Source organism: Podarcis cretensis, assembly GCF_951804945.1.
Source record: "Podarcis cretensis genome assembly, chromosome: 4".
In the NCBI taxonomy this organism is placed as follows: Eukaryota; Metazoa; Chordata; class Lepidosauria; order Squamata; family Lacertidae; genus Podarcis; species Podarcis cretensis.
The window spans coordinates 73,877,201-73,892,090 of NC_137173.1; the positions used below are offsets into that span (position 1 = coordinate 73,877,201).

Below are 14,890 nucleotides of genomic sequence, written 5' to 3' on the forward strand. Positions count from 1 at the left end.
AACAGCCAGAAGGCCAAAGCTTCATGGTTCCTGCTTTTTTAAAAAATACTTGCTTAAAAAGAAGAAGAGAAAGCTGCCATTCTTTGCCTGGATAACTACAGAAATATATTCTAGTGGCATTTTCTGCTGGGGAAAATGGAGAACAACTACTAAAGCACAGACATGCAGTTAACATCTTGTGACTTTCAGACACGCACAAACTTGAGTGACCTCACAACTTTCTTCAAAGTTTATTTATCCAGCGTGGAGGGAGAAAGTGATTGCGTTTCTGCCAGGCTGATATTATGCCACAGAGCTCTGCATCAAAGCTGACCTTGGATGACTCTACAAGATTATTTGTGATATTCATGAAGGACCTGGTGCCATAGTTCCATCGGTGACAAAAAAATAAATGCTTTCCAGAAGGGTAGCTGTCTTCATCTATTGCAGCAAAAACAACAAAGTGTCTCGGGCACCTTAAGACTACAGTCCATTTCAGTGTTGCTCTGAGTTGCAGGCAGAGGTATACCCAGGCTCCCTTGTGAGGAGCTGAATCAGCGCCTCCAAAACCAGCAGACACCATGGACCAGAAACTCACTCACACTTCTAATAGCACCAACTGGGGGGGAGCTACTGCAATGGCCCACGCTGGCAACCGGATTCTGCTGCCAAGGCACTCAAAGGAACCTGTTCACCTTGCCCAACTGGCCCAAGCAGCCCTGGAGTAGCCCAGGGAGCACACAGACGGGCAGACAGGCTCCTAGCCACTTAGAGCAAGAGTGGAGAGGCACAATTTTTGCACCCCCACCCCCACAACGCCTGGGCCTGCATCCTAGGTATGCCCCTGGTTTCAGGTCTATTTATGCACATGGTTTGGGGGATAGATTGTAAACATTGAGGTCAGAGGAAAATGAAATACAGAGATCAAGAGCCACCAATAATTACATGGTAGTTAACACTGATATCCTAGCAGTGGTGAACCAATTAACACACAGTGGGTGTGATTTTTCTTATTAAAAAATTTGCACCCAAATTCATGTCCTCATATGATCCTCCTTGATCAGAAATTTCATACTGCAGTCTCTTATCACCCTGCAGGCCTAAAGCAGCACCAGGTAGATGATACCTTATATGGTACCAATCTTGCTACCATGATTCAGGGGGGAATTTTAATACAAGGCTGTTTATTGCTGAGGGGGAAAGCTGATCTGGAAAAATCCATTTTCTCACAAGTATATCTCAGTAGCATTGAACCCCACTTAGGTGACGAGTTTTATATATATATTCAATTAAAATAATTTCACCAAAGTTGGAAGATATTCACCCCACTCCAATATTCCAAAACGTTCTTCATAATAACTTCATAACAACTTAAATGAAAACCACACATGCAAGTTGCAGGAGGGGGAAAACCCACTGGAAAGAAAATGTGACAGAGTTCTTTACATTACTTATAAGTAAGGAAAAAGTAGCAGAATCAAGCTTTGCACCCTTGTGATGTTTTCTCCAGAGCTCTGCTGCTATGAGCAGACAGGTGCTGTCCCTAAATCTAACTGAGGGCAAAGAACATACAGTTGAAAATTCTCTCAGATGAGAAGCAGGAAACACCAGCTGCTTTTTAATTTTAAAGGAAATTATAACTAATTGAAATTGAAATACTTTATTGTCACTTGTACAACTTGTATACAGTGAGATTACACGAGCACCCCCCACTCAGCTCTCTTAGTCTTAATTCCCCTCGTTTACTGACACACACACTCCATGTCTCATGATGTATCATGCCCGTTTGCCTTTCACCTGTGATGAGACTGTCTCCTATATCTGCCACCTACTTTTCACAGACCTGCCCAGTTACCAACCAATTAATATTAGTTTATTCTTGACATTTACATGAGTTTATTGGAATAACAGCTGAACTATCAAATCATGTTTAAAATGCAAATCCTTTTAATTACAAGCTGAATTACAGCCCTTGCTCTTTCTGACAAAACCCTTGTTCATTTCTATAGTTATTCATTTCCATGCACTGTAATTTAATTCACTCAATAACTTTTAATCTAAACATCAGTTGTAGGGAAACAGAAACACCTCCCTCCTTCCCAGAGCAGGTTAACAGGATCAACTTGTACAGTTTTCAGAATAATTTTCTTTCGTATTAACATAGGTCTGTCCGCAGAGGCCAATTTTACTCTTAAGAATTCTAATGAAATTAATCAAGGGAATTAGAATGGAAATTGCTACTGGAAAGTGAATGTGACCTTTTGGCAAGCAGACGCTACAAACTGCTCTCTGCTTGTACAAAGAATTAATAGAGGAAGTTGATCCTTGCTTGATGGGGAACCACTGAAAATCCTAACATTCACATACAGTCCTAAGCTGCCATTTGTCCTATTTGGGGGAAAAATATAAAAAACAAACATAAGGAGAAGGGGGGAAAAACCAGTTATGGAACATTACAGTACATAAAGGATATATAAGTAGCCTTCAGATAAGCATACAGGTTTGAAATTCATGCTTCTCTTGTTGTCCACCATGGCTTCTGGCTGGGTTGAATATCAAGCACATATGAATATTTAACCAGTGAAGTAGTTCTGTGGGATGCCTTTCACACCCAGTCCTGTTATCTGCCAGAGAACAAGAAATAAGTCACAGATTGCTAGCTAAGGCACTTAGAGGGGGTGCTGTAAGTGCAGGCTACATCCCAAACCTTCTAAACTGGGAGTTAAAGAGAGAGTTTGTGTGTCTGTGTGTTTGTGCAGGCTGGTGGGAGAGGGGGCTGGGGAGTAGTCCATCACCAGGACATGATTTCATCATCTGATCTGTCACTGCATGCACTGATCCGTAGCTTGGCCTATCCATTCGTGCCACATTTGGCAGGCAGATATGAATCACCAGTCACTGCTTAGAGCAGGAGGTTTTTAGGAAATAGGAAAATCAATGTGTTATAAGGGAAAAAAACCTGCTCCTTTTTCCTTTATGGGGTACCCAAGAGCCCGTACAGAGTCCTTATGTATGTTCCCTATTGGTAGGAAAAAATAACAGAGGCCATCCAGAGAATATTGAGAAGCAAAGCAGCTAGTAAGCCCGATCTTTATTAAACTGTTGTAACGGGGTACTCAACACACACATCCATGCAGGAGGGAGGGATGAACCCAGAACAATGGTGTGCAAGCCCTTATATAGACCTGTAGCTCAAGGCCACCCCACTGAAACATCATACATACATCACAGAAGGAGGCGGTCAACAGCAGAGGAGGCGGTCTACAGCAGAAATTCTGTCTGCCAGATACCTGATAATGGTCATTCATTGCATTTTCTGGGCAGTCTGGCCATTCTTTTGTGATGGTAAATACTCACTTCCTGAATCTCATATGCATATTGATAGTGTGCTCAGCTTAACAGATACTTGCCAGACTGTATCAGAAAAGGGAGGTGTAAGCCCCTACAGTCCAAAGACAATGAGAAAGCTTTTTCGATTTCCTTCCTCCTTGCAGAGAAATATTTGAGGTCAATTTGGGAGAGTCAACATGGTTTCAGGACTGTTTTCGTGTACAGTTTCAGACATGTGGCTTATATATTTATGTATGTGTCTGCCTGGTACATTTATCAACATCTTAGACCTTATAATTCTCATAACAATGGCAAACTGCTAGACCATCAGCTGCTCCATTGGGTTCACCTAGGCCTCAGGCTAGGTACAGGTTAACTGCCAAGGCCTTGTTAGCATGCATGCATGCACGCGTGCACACACACGTACATATCATAGCAGCAGTGAGCAGTCTGGAGTCTGGAGCCCAGACAAAGTGGCTATTAGAAGCTCATCTAGGACGCTAGATATTCCTGGAGACAGGAAGGCAACTGTGGACAACTACAGAAAATAAGACAGAGCACAGAAAAAAGGACAGAGTCCCGATTCCATCTGAGTGAACTGTTAACACAAATGCCTAAGAAATTTTGAAAATTCAAGCCAACTCTGCTGGGCTAGGAGAAGGGGATTTCAACACCCACCTTTCTGCAGTTTTACAAACTAATTTTACATTATTCACATTCTGCTGAATGAATGTTATGCTTGGTTCATTTTACAAAGCTCAAATTGTTTACCTTGAAAATTTCCCCAGCCTGGGGTTCCTTGGCTAGTGCATTGCTATCCAGTCCATCGTAGGCTGAAGTGACATACATTTCTGAATAGTCTTTCCCTCCAAAACAACAAGATGTGATCCTGGAAGCAGGCATCTTGACAGTCTGAATTCTTTTTCCTGCGTGAAAGTAGTTGAAAGGACAACCAAAACAAAAGTAGGCGGGGGGGGGCATAACAAGTCAATTGTTACTCAATGCTGATCACCTACTTCCTTATTATGCTAAATGTGTAACATGCAGGTATATATCCATTTTTTATTTCATTAAAAAAAGGGTCGAGGAGCTCTGATTTTTACTGGAACCCTAAAATCCCTTCCCTCACAGACAGTGATTGGAAAACACACAAACAAAACAAAACACACATGCATGGCTGGTATTCTGAGGCAAATATCAAACATTCAAATAATTTGCATAGGGTCCTGAGGTTTAAAAGGGACAGCCACATGGTTAGCCCAAATAGCACTCATTTTAGCTGTTTTGTAGTAATATTGTGATATCAGTAATATTGTGATATCCAATATCTCTTGATAAACCAAAGAGTGTATAACTCAGGAGCAATTCACTCATTATGCTTTAGCATGGACATACAGCATAAATGTTAAAAGGGTGAACATACAGGAGACACAACTATGTTTTTGAAAGCCCTGTACACTGGTATGAAATAGTTTTTTATGTGCAGGTGAAAGGTACTGGCCATTTGTTAGGGTTCACTGTTGGGTGACATCCTTTAAAAAAACAACATATATTTGCCTCTCATAGTTTGTAGACTTGTCTTGACTCAGCTCACTCCAGCAGAAGGTGAACTAATGACCCCAAATCAGCAGAGAATCTCCCTTGCGTTTAATCCAGACAAGTATTTCCAGACATTTAATGATGCCTGTAAATATTTAAAGAGGTCACTAAACTGGAGTTAGTCAAATAAAAGTGCTCCATTTGTGATCTCTTCTATCTCTACCTCCCCCCCCCCCCCCGCCCTTTGGGGATCAAAAATGCAGAATCCTCATTAATCGTTTACCTGCTTCAGGGTCGATGCGGATCACTCGTCCACCATCAATACAGGCCACCCAGAGTTTCCCTTCTCTATCGATGCACATCCCATCAGGCATCGCCTCCTCTTTCTCCAGCTTGTACACAGGCCTGCAACTGCAACAATCTGCATAAAGAATAAGGCAATCAGCATTCAAGTGCTTATTTTTATGCAGACTGTACTGTCTGTTGTGCTTTTCAAATTTTCCACATTTTAGAAACAATGCAAATTGCAAAAAAAAGTTATGGGGCTTGCTTGGGGTGTGTGGGTGTGTGCATGCGCGCACACTCAATTTCACAGTGAGTACTGGCCAAGTCTTTGAATGCCTGTGGTCCTGCTCCCAGCCTTGAACGGCATGTTCAATGATCAGGGACATTCCGTTTCAGAGGTCCAGAGAGCCCTCAGCCACTTCCATATTTTGAGGGCCCTAAGGCATAATAAAAACTTAAAAATGATGGCACACGAAAACAAAATAGGGCGTGCACAAAAGGAGTGAGACATCATTAAATATGACAAAATATCAGTGAACAACAACAACAAAAATGTTTTGGTTTTAACCAAATCACATCTCTCATTTGCTTAAAGCTGAGAGTGTGTCATATTTCCGTCTGCTGCAGATAGGAACAAGTTGAGACGAGAATCAAATGCCAAAAAATTTGATTTTCATGCTGAGTTGGATTTTAAGACACTAACACATCCTTAGCACTTTACTGTTGCTTCCCAGGGCCAAAAACAGATGTGTGTGTTTATGAGAAATAAACATCTGTCTGTTCAATATATAGTTGTTTTCTGTTATTAAGTAAAGAAAAATGCCATATGTGACAATATGGCATATAATGGAAAGAAAAGGAACAGTCTGTAATAGGGGTGACTAACGTGGCACCCTCCTCCAGAGTTTGGACTCCAACCAGCATAGCCAATCGTCAGGGATGATGGGAGTTGTAGTCCAACAATATCTGCAAGGCTTCACATTGGCTACCCCAAAGGATAGGGTTGCCTACCAATCTACTACCAAGTATTTCTTTAGCTGTTGCAATAAACAGTTTGAAGAAGAATGTTACCAATCATTCCTGTTCGCATGTCATAGTCGAAGGCTTGCACGGCATAGGCCAGGCTATCGATGTAAAAGAAGGTCCTGTGATCAAGTGACCAATCCAGCCCATTGGAGATGTCCACCTTCTCTAACTGCTTCACGACACCACAATCAGGGAAAAGAGTATAAAGAGCCCCCTGCTGCCTTGCTCTGACTCCAGGTGCTGTCTCTTCGGCCATGGTACCTAGGGGGTGGTCAGCAGAGGTCAGGTAATTCTCTACTGAAGGGCCTCTTTAAAATGCACAAATAGCACTGATCGCACCCAAAAGTCAATCACTTGACTAGTCCCACAACACCACCTGTCTAATGACCTCCTAGCTTTCCTAGCAGCCTTTAGGGAGGAAGAGTGCAATCCCACGTTTGCTCAGGCGTAAGTCCCATTGTGTACGATGGGACTCACTCAAGTGCGTTGAAGATATATATATCCCTCAACACACATCATACATCATGCAATGGAAGCGGCTCCATTGCATGAAGCACCAACCTCACAGTGCCCTCAGCTACCTCTCCGCCTGCCAGTCTTCTTACTTACTGATATTCCAGGAGGTTAAGTAGCTTAAATCTGTTAATTTCAATGCATCTCTTCTGAGCATGACTAACGCTGGATTTCTAGCCTTTACTATGAACATTAAAATTTACATCAAACAATTAAAAAATTTAAAACCCTGCCAATTTAGCTGAAACAAAAGATAGGCTCCCTGGTCTTTTGTTTTTAATTAGCTACTTTCTAGACCTGTGGTGAGAGGTTGAATTATAGTAATACATCATGTGTTTTAGTTAAAGCGTAAACAGTTTCACATTTGCAATTTTAAAAACAAACAAACCTGAGGAATACTATTTTACTTTTAAACTTTGATCAGAAAATGATTTTTCATTCTCATTAGCAGTTTGAAAAGATGTTTACTGCCTCTATATTTCAGTCACTTGTCCAGTTGCCTCTGAAGAATAGAGAAACTGATGCACCTCTTCCAATAGTCTGGGATGGTTTTACTGGTAAACGGATAATCGTTTGGATTTGTTTCTATCACTGGCTCTTTTAGTATACTGAAATTGGCTCTAATAAAAATTAATATGGAGACTGTCATTAAAATGCAGGGAATTGTTACGTAAACCTCAATTATTTGAAAGTCATTACATCTACATTCATGATCTCTCTCCATAAATGAGTGGAAGTAACCCTATATAAATAGGCCAAAATCCACAGGAGGCCAGTACTTTTTATTTGGCTCAACCAAAAATAGTTAATAATAATAATAATAATTTATTATTTATACCCCGCCCATCTGGCTGAGCTTCCCCAGCCACTCTGGGCGGCTTCCAATCAAGTGTTAAAAACAATACAGCATTAAATATTAAAAACTTCCCTAAACAAGTTAGCAAGCTTTCAACTTCTCAGACTGGATACTACTCTGTTGTTTATTTTACATATATATTATGGATAATATACTTCTAATTCAAATTTTTTTTTGCTGCTTGGGCAATTTTGATTGTTGCAGTCAAGAATTTGCATACTTGGGTGTAATCCTGGTCATTATACTGTATGCAGAATTGACTATTATTGTTATTTCTTAAATTTGTATACCACCCTATGTCTACCCTGCTACTATAGTACTACTATAATGCAATATTTTAGAGACCATTATTGTATACACAAATGTATTAATATAGATTAATCAGTTTCATGAATTTTTAGACACATTCCAACTCATTAGGGCTATCTAAACTGAGCTCAGCATACAATTGCATTCAGATCAAATATATACCTGCATAAAAAGAACCCCTTGGGTCTACTTTTCCATCATTGAATCGGTTGTTTGGTTTATCCTGTTCCATTTCAGAAATATCAGTGACTACTTGATCTTCCCAGTTCAAGAAAGCAAACTTTCTTCCTAAAGCGATCACGTAGCCACCACACTTGCGAAGGGCTACTGAGCCAACACGAGCGTCTGCAGGCAGGGAAAGAACGGACAAGTTTACAAACCAGGGAAAAATACACTCAGCACCCTTGATGAAGAAGTGCTCCCATGCAGAAATGAAGCCTGTTTGGGGAATAGTCACTGTGGGCCTCTCCAGAAGCTTTGGGCCACAATTCCCATCTCTGCAGCCAGCACGTGATTGGAGACAATGGAGCAATAAACTCAAACTATATTAAGTGTCCATTCCACAAATCCCATTCCAGACTTGGGTTGGTTTTCGTTTTGGCATGGCAAGTCTGCAACATGTCATGGTCGCAATAACTCTGCATTAGTGATGGATTTGTACTGGAACATTCACATATCATACCACTCCAGTAGTTGTTATGCTTCCCCTGTGTTACTGCATTATTGCTATTTGCAGGAGCACTCTGGCACTGTTGCACAATGGGACTTGAGGAAGTTACGTTTCTGAGCACAATTCAAAGTGTTGGTGCTGACCTTTAAAGCCCTAAATGGCCTCGGCCCCGTATACCTGAAGGAGCGTTTCCACCCCCATCCTTCAGCCCGGACACTGAGGTCCAGCTCTGAGGGCCTTCTGGCGGTTCCCTCACTGCGAGAAACAAGGTTACAGGGACCAGGCAGAGGGCCTTCTCGGTAGTGGCGCCCACCCTGTGGAATGCCCTCCCATCAGATGTCAAGGAAATAAACAGCCATTTGACTTTTAGAAGACATCTGAAGGCAGCCCTGTTTAGGGAAGTTTTTAATGTTTGATGTTTTATCATGTTTTTAATATTCTGTTGGGAAACACCCAGAGTGACTGGGGAAACCCAGACAGATGGGCGGAGTATAAATAATAAATTATTATCATTATTATTATTATTACTACAAGACGTGGCCTGACTGGAAACAAAGTGGTAGGCTGCCCGCCCAAAACATTTGCAGGCACACACAGTATTGAGAGCACGATCACATATAATTGTCCCAATATCATCATGAGCACAATGCAAAATAAAGAGGCCGCGTTACCCCACCCCCACTCCAGGGCATTCGTGCTTATAGCACAAGGCCAAAGCAAGCCTACTTAACCCCTTTTCCATCTCTCTGATGAAATCTATTCCGCCATCCAAATGGTTTTTTTTGGGGGGGGGGGGGTTGTCCTACTTCTGTTGTGCTACAGCACAAGAGTGCCCCTTCAGAGGGCAATAATGTGGTATCACTGAGGAAAGATCGCAAAACAACCTGGGTCTGAAGGGGGCCTGCATCTGCCTGGCTCTCACAAACCTTGGCTGAGAAAGTCATGCCTCAGGAGTTGATTCTTCAAAGCCAAAACAATTCCACAAAATAAAATGAAAAACACTATTTCCTTACCCACAGACACACACTGAACTTCGTTGGTGACTGAGTTCCAGCGGCAAACTTTCTGTGAATTGATGTCTACATATACAAGGGAATTCTCCCTTTCTTCCCATGTAGGACACTCCCCCATCCTGTTCTTCTGCTTCACAACAGTCTCGATTTTAATAGAAGACATGATGACCTGTGGCAAAGAAAACAGACCGTGTACATGATATAAAGCACATTCTTGCCCTCAGAGAATTCTGGGCACTGTAGTTCGTTAAACGTTGCTGGGAATTGTAACTTTGCAAGCGGTAAACTACAGTGCCCAGAATTCTTTTAGGGAAAGATATTCTCTCTCATATATATGAATATATAATATATTCAAATACTGTGGTTTGCCTCTCCCTTTCTTGTTTCTGTACACGATTAAAAACTAATCCTAAAAGTAATCAAACTAATTTAGATATTCATTTCGAAGTGAAATAGGGTATTATGCTGATTTAAAGCACTTACCAGCAACGACGAGTGTCACCCGAGAATTCTCCGCTAAAGGCAGTTTTATTTCTTGCTCAAACAGGAAAGGTTGCAGCAAGCAATCAGAGAAGGCGAACAGAGGCTGGGCCCTGATCTCTGTTTACATACAGCTTTTCATAAAATCATAGAACTGTAGGGTTGGAAGGGACCACGAGGATCATCTAGTTCAATCCCCTGCAATGCAGGAATCTTTTGCCCAAAGTGGGGGCACAGACATTTTATATTCATACAGAATAGACATGCAAGACACCCAGTGATAAAGCCTTACTCCCAGCTTAACCACAAAGACGGATGTTTCCAACCTCAGCTAGCTAGGCATTTTCCTGTTTATACCCATGTTTTAAAGGTCCTGCCCTTGCACGCTCTTAAAACTTTCCTTTACACACCCCTTGTGTCTTGCAATTTCTCTTTCCCTGTCTTAAGCTTGCATTTCAGCATGATTACAAAGAGGATACATGATTATGGTGTCAACCTGCAACAAGATGGTGTTAGTCCTGCTTCAGTTATAACAAAGATGGAGATGGTCATGCTTTGGTTACAACACTAGTGAGTTATGAGAATGATCTTTGTCAATGACGCTAACAAATGTTTTGTTATGAAAAGCTTAAATTAAATAGAATGAAAAAATGCTAAAACTGATAAACAAATGAGGGTTTTTTCAAATAAGATATGCTTTTATTTATTTTATAGAGATTCCAGATATTATATTTTTAAAAAACTATTAAAAATGGTATTAAAAATTCCCCCCGTCCTCTCTGGCACACCCTTCCACCTCACAAACACTCACATTCTCTCTCTCTCTCTCTCTCTCTCTCTCTCTCACACACACACACACACACACAAATTCACATAGACACAGTCATTGCATAGCTGTTCAGCCATGAGTTGGACAATAAGGTTCCATAGGATATGCTGGGGTGGGTAGGGAGATTAACAACATGGGAACGGCTATATTGGGTGGTTCAGGAGCCCTGGAGGCCTCCAACATCACTCCTGATGCAGCCCCAAAACTGACTGCTGTCCCTGAGCTGCTTTGCAACATGGGATGGGAATATTACTATTCCCACCCACTGGCCAGTTGATGGCTCATCCACTGGCAGTGGAGGGAGGTGGGCAGGACTTGACTTGTCTGCTCATAGCCCACCTGTGTCCTAATTTTTATTTTATTTTTTGCACTGTGTGCTTTTGAGCACCTTATTTTCAATCCATGTCCTTGTGAAATGGTAATTTCCATGCCAAATCAGCAAACAAGGATTGCATCACAGACACCTGACTGCCACATTCTGTTATATTTTTTTATCTTCCTTCAGTTAGGCAAGAACTGATGGGGATGCAGGTACCCTAGTACCTCAGTGTAGAATAGTAGCCTGAGATTAGCAATTACCCGTGTGCAGAATAACGTTGCTTTTCTCAATGCCTGCAGATGGCCTTGGCTTAGGAAAGAGAATGCCAATATATTCTTGGAGAACCTCCTAGTGCCTTTCAGGCAACAGGAAAGGCAAGAAGCAGTGAATTAAGGTATCGAGCTATGAAGGAAACCCAAAAACAATGTGCAGCACATGACCATGTTCTTGCTCAACCCCTGCTTAAATCAAAGCAGCTCCTTAAACTGACTCATTGTGTTCTGACACCTGCACTCCCAAGTTTACTATAGAAACATGAATTTTTTAAATCGCCAGCCTACTCAAATCAACTTAAAATATAATTAAAAAGATGCAACAGCTGATCTTATCTGCGCTTGGAAGTCTGCTGATAGCGTTTTAGAGTGAGTCAGCAGTCACATGAATCCAGAGGCATGGCATAACTCCAGAGGCTTTTCACAATAGCCTGTTCCATAATGCCAGCCATGGGATACAGCTGAGCAGTCCCCAAGTGAATAACATTTTCCAGAAGGGTAACATTGGCTGAGGTGGGCTTCAGAAGGGAGGTGAAGGCCTCAAGGAGATCACTAAGTATTCACAGTTAGCCCAGTTGGCATGTCATGGTAAACCATGGTTGATGGGTTACTGTAAATGTGCCAAAACTGCTTGCAGTTCCTTCCCACTAACACATAACAAACTATGATCCAAATTATGTCCAAATAGAGGCTTGGGGTTTGTTCTGCTCAAACAAAGCACAAGTAATGAGCCTCAGCTACACACCTTAGCCACAGAGTGAAACAAACCATGATGCCCAGTTTCTATTTATACTTTTCAAGTTTATACATTTCATTAGTTTTACAATCAATTTAACATTTCAAAGTTTGACTTCCTTCACCCTCTTTCTGCAGTTCCTTAAATTTATTTTTTAACATTTTCTGCATATCCAAATTCATTTAATCTGCTGGTTTAATTATCTATTTTAAATATATACTCTCATAAAACTGCAGGTTATTACAATAACTCTGCTAATTTTTTTATCTGTTTGCAGTTTATCTGTAAATATTCAAGAAACCATTTCCATTCGTTTATAAAAAGTTTGTTACCTTGATTTCTTATTCTTCTGTTAAGTTTCGCCATTTTTGCATATGTGGTTTGTTTCTCTGACATGCCAGCAGGGAAGAGCGAAGTAGACAAAACTGGCTTATTCATAGTAAACCATGGTTTATTGTGACATGTAAAGGTCAACTAATCGTTTTGATTTCTCACCAGGCATTCAGACACACACACAGACCCACATAACTCTGGTGGCAATCTGGACCCCTCAGGAAGAAACTTTTTAATGTGTCGAGTACTCAGGGTTGCAATCCTGAAACCTGGATGTGCCTCTTTTAAAACTCATGATGCAATGAAAGAAAATACAACCATGTGCCCACTCAATCGCTTTGACCAGTGGAACTAGCACTTCCAAAGGTGTCACATAATACCCGTTCCGCATATGTAAGAACTTCATCATTTACTGTGGCAGCGTATACCCTTTGGAACTCCCTGCCTATTGAGATCAAGCAGGCGCCTTCACTGTACTCTTTTCCCCTGGTGCCTGCTAAAAACATTCCTGTTTAGACAAGCCTACCCAGATGCTTAGAAAATTGAGATAATTTAAATCTGCTTTAGTATTTTAACTTTTGCGTGTTATATCTTTTGTAAACCACTTTGGGTTTTTTGTTTTTTCAATTAAGCGGTGTATAAATTTTATGAAACAGAATAAACAAATAAACAAACAAATACAGTGGTATCTCGGGTTACACACGCTTCAGGTTACATACGCTTCAGGTTACAGACTCTGCTAACCCAAAAATAGTGCTTCAGGTTAAGAACTTTGCTTCAGGATAAGAACAGAAATTGTGGAGGCCCCATTAGCTAAAGTGGTGCTTCAGGTTAAGAACAGTTCAGGTTAAGAACGGACCTCCGGAACAAATTAAGTACTTAACCTGAGGTACTACTGAATCCCCAACCCATTCCCACCATGATCCTATTGGCAGATTCCCTTTAGGCACTTGCTTAAGAGCACTCCTGGAATCTCATTTATACAAGCAGGTAAGAGAAGTGGGTAAGCAACAGCACAGAGGGACAGAAGCAGTTCTATCAGAGCTTTCCCAACTTTTCATGTTAGTGACACACATTTTAGACATGCATCATTTTGGAACACAGTAATTCAGTTTTACTAGCAAACTGGAGGTTAAATTAACCCCTTTTCAGCCCCGGGAGGGGTGCGGGGAGCATTCTCATGACACACCTACACACTATGGCTGACACACAAATGTGCCGCAACACACAGTCTGGAAAACTCTTGAGTTATATCATTGCTGTGTGATGACAGGTCATCTTTTTCTACCATCACATTTTACCAGGAACTTGTCCTCTACTCTCATGTACACACCACCATCAACAATATACTGACAGCCTTGTGTAATGATTAAATTCTATTTGGAAAATAGTAATTGAACCTTTACACATGTGCACAATAGGCTTCTTCAGTTCCTCCTGGTTTCCTAAGTGCCGCATCCTGATGCAGTACCCATTGGCTTTTAATTACCTGTAATTTTCTTAGATTCTAATCCTAAAACTCTGTTCTCATCTGCTGAATTATGAACTAAGGCAGTAATATTGTTCTGCAGGGAGTTCATACATACAAAAGGACCATGGTATATACCACTTTGAGGTTTTATTAAAATCAAGAGGTATATCAATGTTGCAAAATAAACAAATAATACAGCCTGTAGATAGCTGAAATTCACATTTCCAGCTCTGATATTTGCTCCAAATTATTATTTATTCTGTCTGATTTATTTCAGATCATTTGCACCTTTGCATCTATGTGGCTTTGACCACCTTCCTCTCAGGTAAGTAAAAATATCCAGTAGAATCCTCACACCCAAGCTGTGCTTTTATAGCACACAATTTCCTCCAATGTATGCTGGAAACTACAGTTTACCCCTAACTCAGTTACAATCTCAATTAAGAAAGTAATACTGATCTTACCGTACAGCGTTCAAAGCAGCCACTTTCTCAACTGAGGATGACCTGATTAATTTTTTTGGTTGTGCATGAACTAATATACTCTTATGTGACTCCAGGTTCCCAGCCCACAGGGAAGAGAAAAATAGTTGTAGGGCGTTGTAGCTGCTCCTCCCAAGAAAGCTGTTGTGTTCTTGCCCAATCCTTTTCACACCATACGAAACAGATCACAACTGCAAGGTCCACTAATCTTCTATTGAGAAAGCCTGGGGATGGGTGGTAGCTGTTTACCACCTGAGCAATGCAGAATCAAAAATCGAATGAAAACAATTTGAGATGGTCAAGAACAACAATTAATAGAACTTATTAAGGTAGCTGTGAAGATCATTGGGAACATGGTCTGAGCACCAAAGCTGGATTATCAGGCAATTCAATAAATCTCTTTCACTACTAAAAGGCTAACCTCTCCCAGGATGGACTTCTGCATGGA

General features: G+C 41.1%; 1 protein-coding gene across 4 annotated transcripts; it reads right to left on the reverse strand.

The window, feature by feature from the left end:
- Nucleotides 1–1,851: 1,851 nt before the first annotated feature.
- Nucleotides 1,852–14,666, reverse strand: LOC307214254 (regucalcin-like). 4 transcript variants are annotated; one of them, XM_079973026.1, is made up of 7 exons: nt 14,425–14,666; nt 9,521–9,689; nt 8,000–8,182; nt 6,205–6,420; nt 5,132–5,269; nt 4,081–4,235; nt 1,852–2,603 (listed from the first exon to the last, which is right to left on the reverse strand). In XM_079973026.1, the coding sequence occupies exons 2-7, from the start codon at nt 9,681–9,683 to the stop codon at nt 2,553–2,555; spliced, it is 906 nt and encodes a 301-aa protein (XP_079829152.1). In that variant the 5' UTR covers nt 9,684–9,689; nt 14,425–14,666; the 3' UTR covers nt 1,852–2,552. The 4 variants fall into 4 exon arrangements, with proteins under 4 accessions (XP_079829152.1, XP_079829155.1, XP_079829154.1 ...); XM_079973029.1 differs by lacking the exon at nt 14,425–14,666 and adding an exon at nt 12,489–12,510; XM_079973028.1 differs by lacking the exon at nt 14,425–14,666 and adding an exon at nt 10,004–10,147.
- Nucleotides 14,667–14,890: the final 224 nt, after the last annotated feature.

What these genes read in the sequence shown, in the direction of transcription:
- LOC307214254 (XM_079973026.1), bottom strand. Translation starts at nt 9,683, where the DNA reads ATGTCTTCTATTAAAATCGAGACTGTTGTGAAGCAGAAGAACAGGATG. An exon ending in CATGCGAACAGGAATGATTG is followed by an intron (nt 5,270 to 6,204) that starts GTAACATTCTTC and finishes TTCTTTATGCAG; the next exon opens with ATTGTTGCAGTTGCAGGCCT. An exon ending in AGGCTGGGGAAATTTTCAAG is followed by an intron (nt 2,604 to 4,080) that starts GTAAACAATTTG and finishes GTTCTCTGGCAG; the next exon opens with ATAACAGGACTGGGTGTGAA.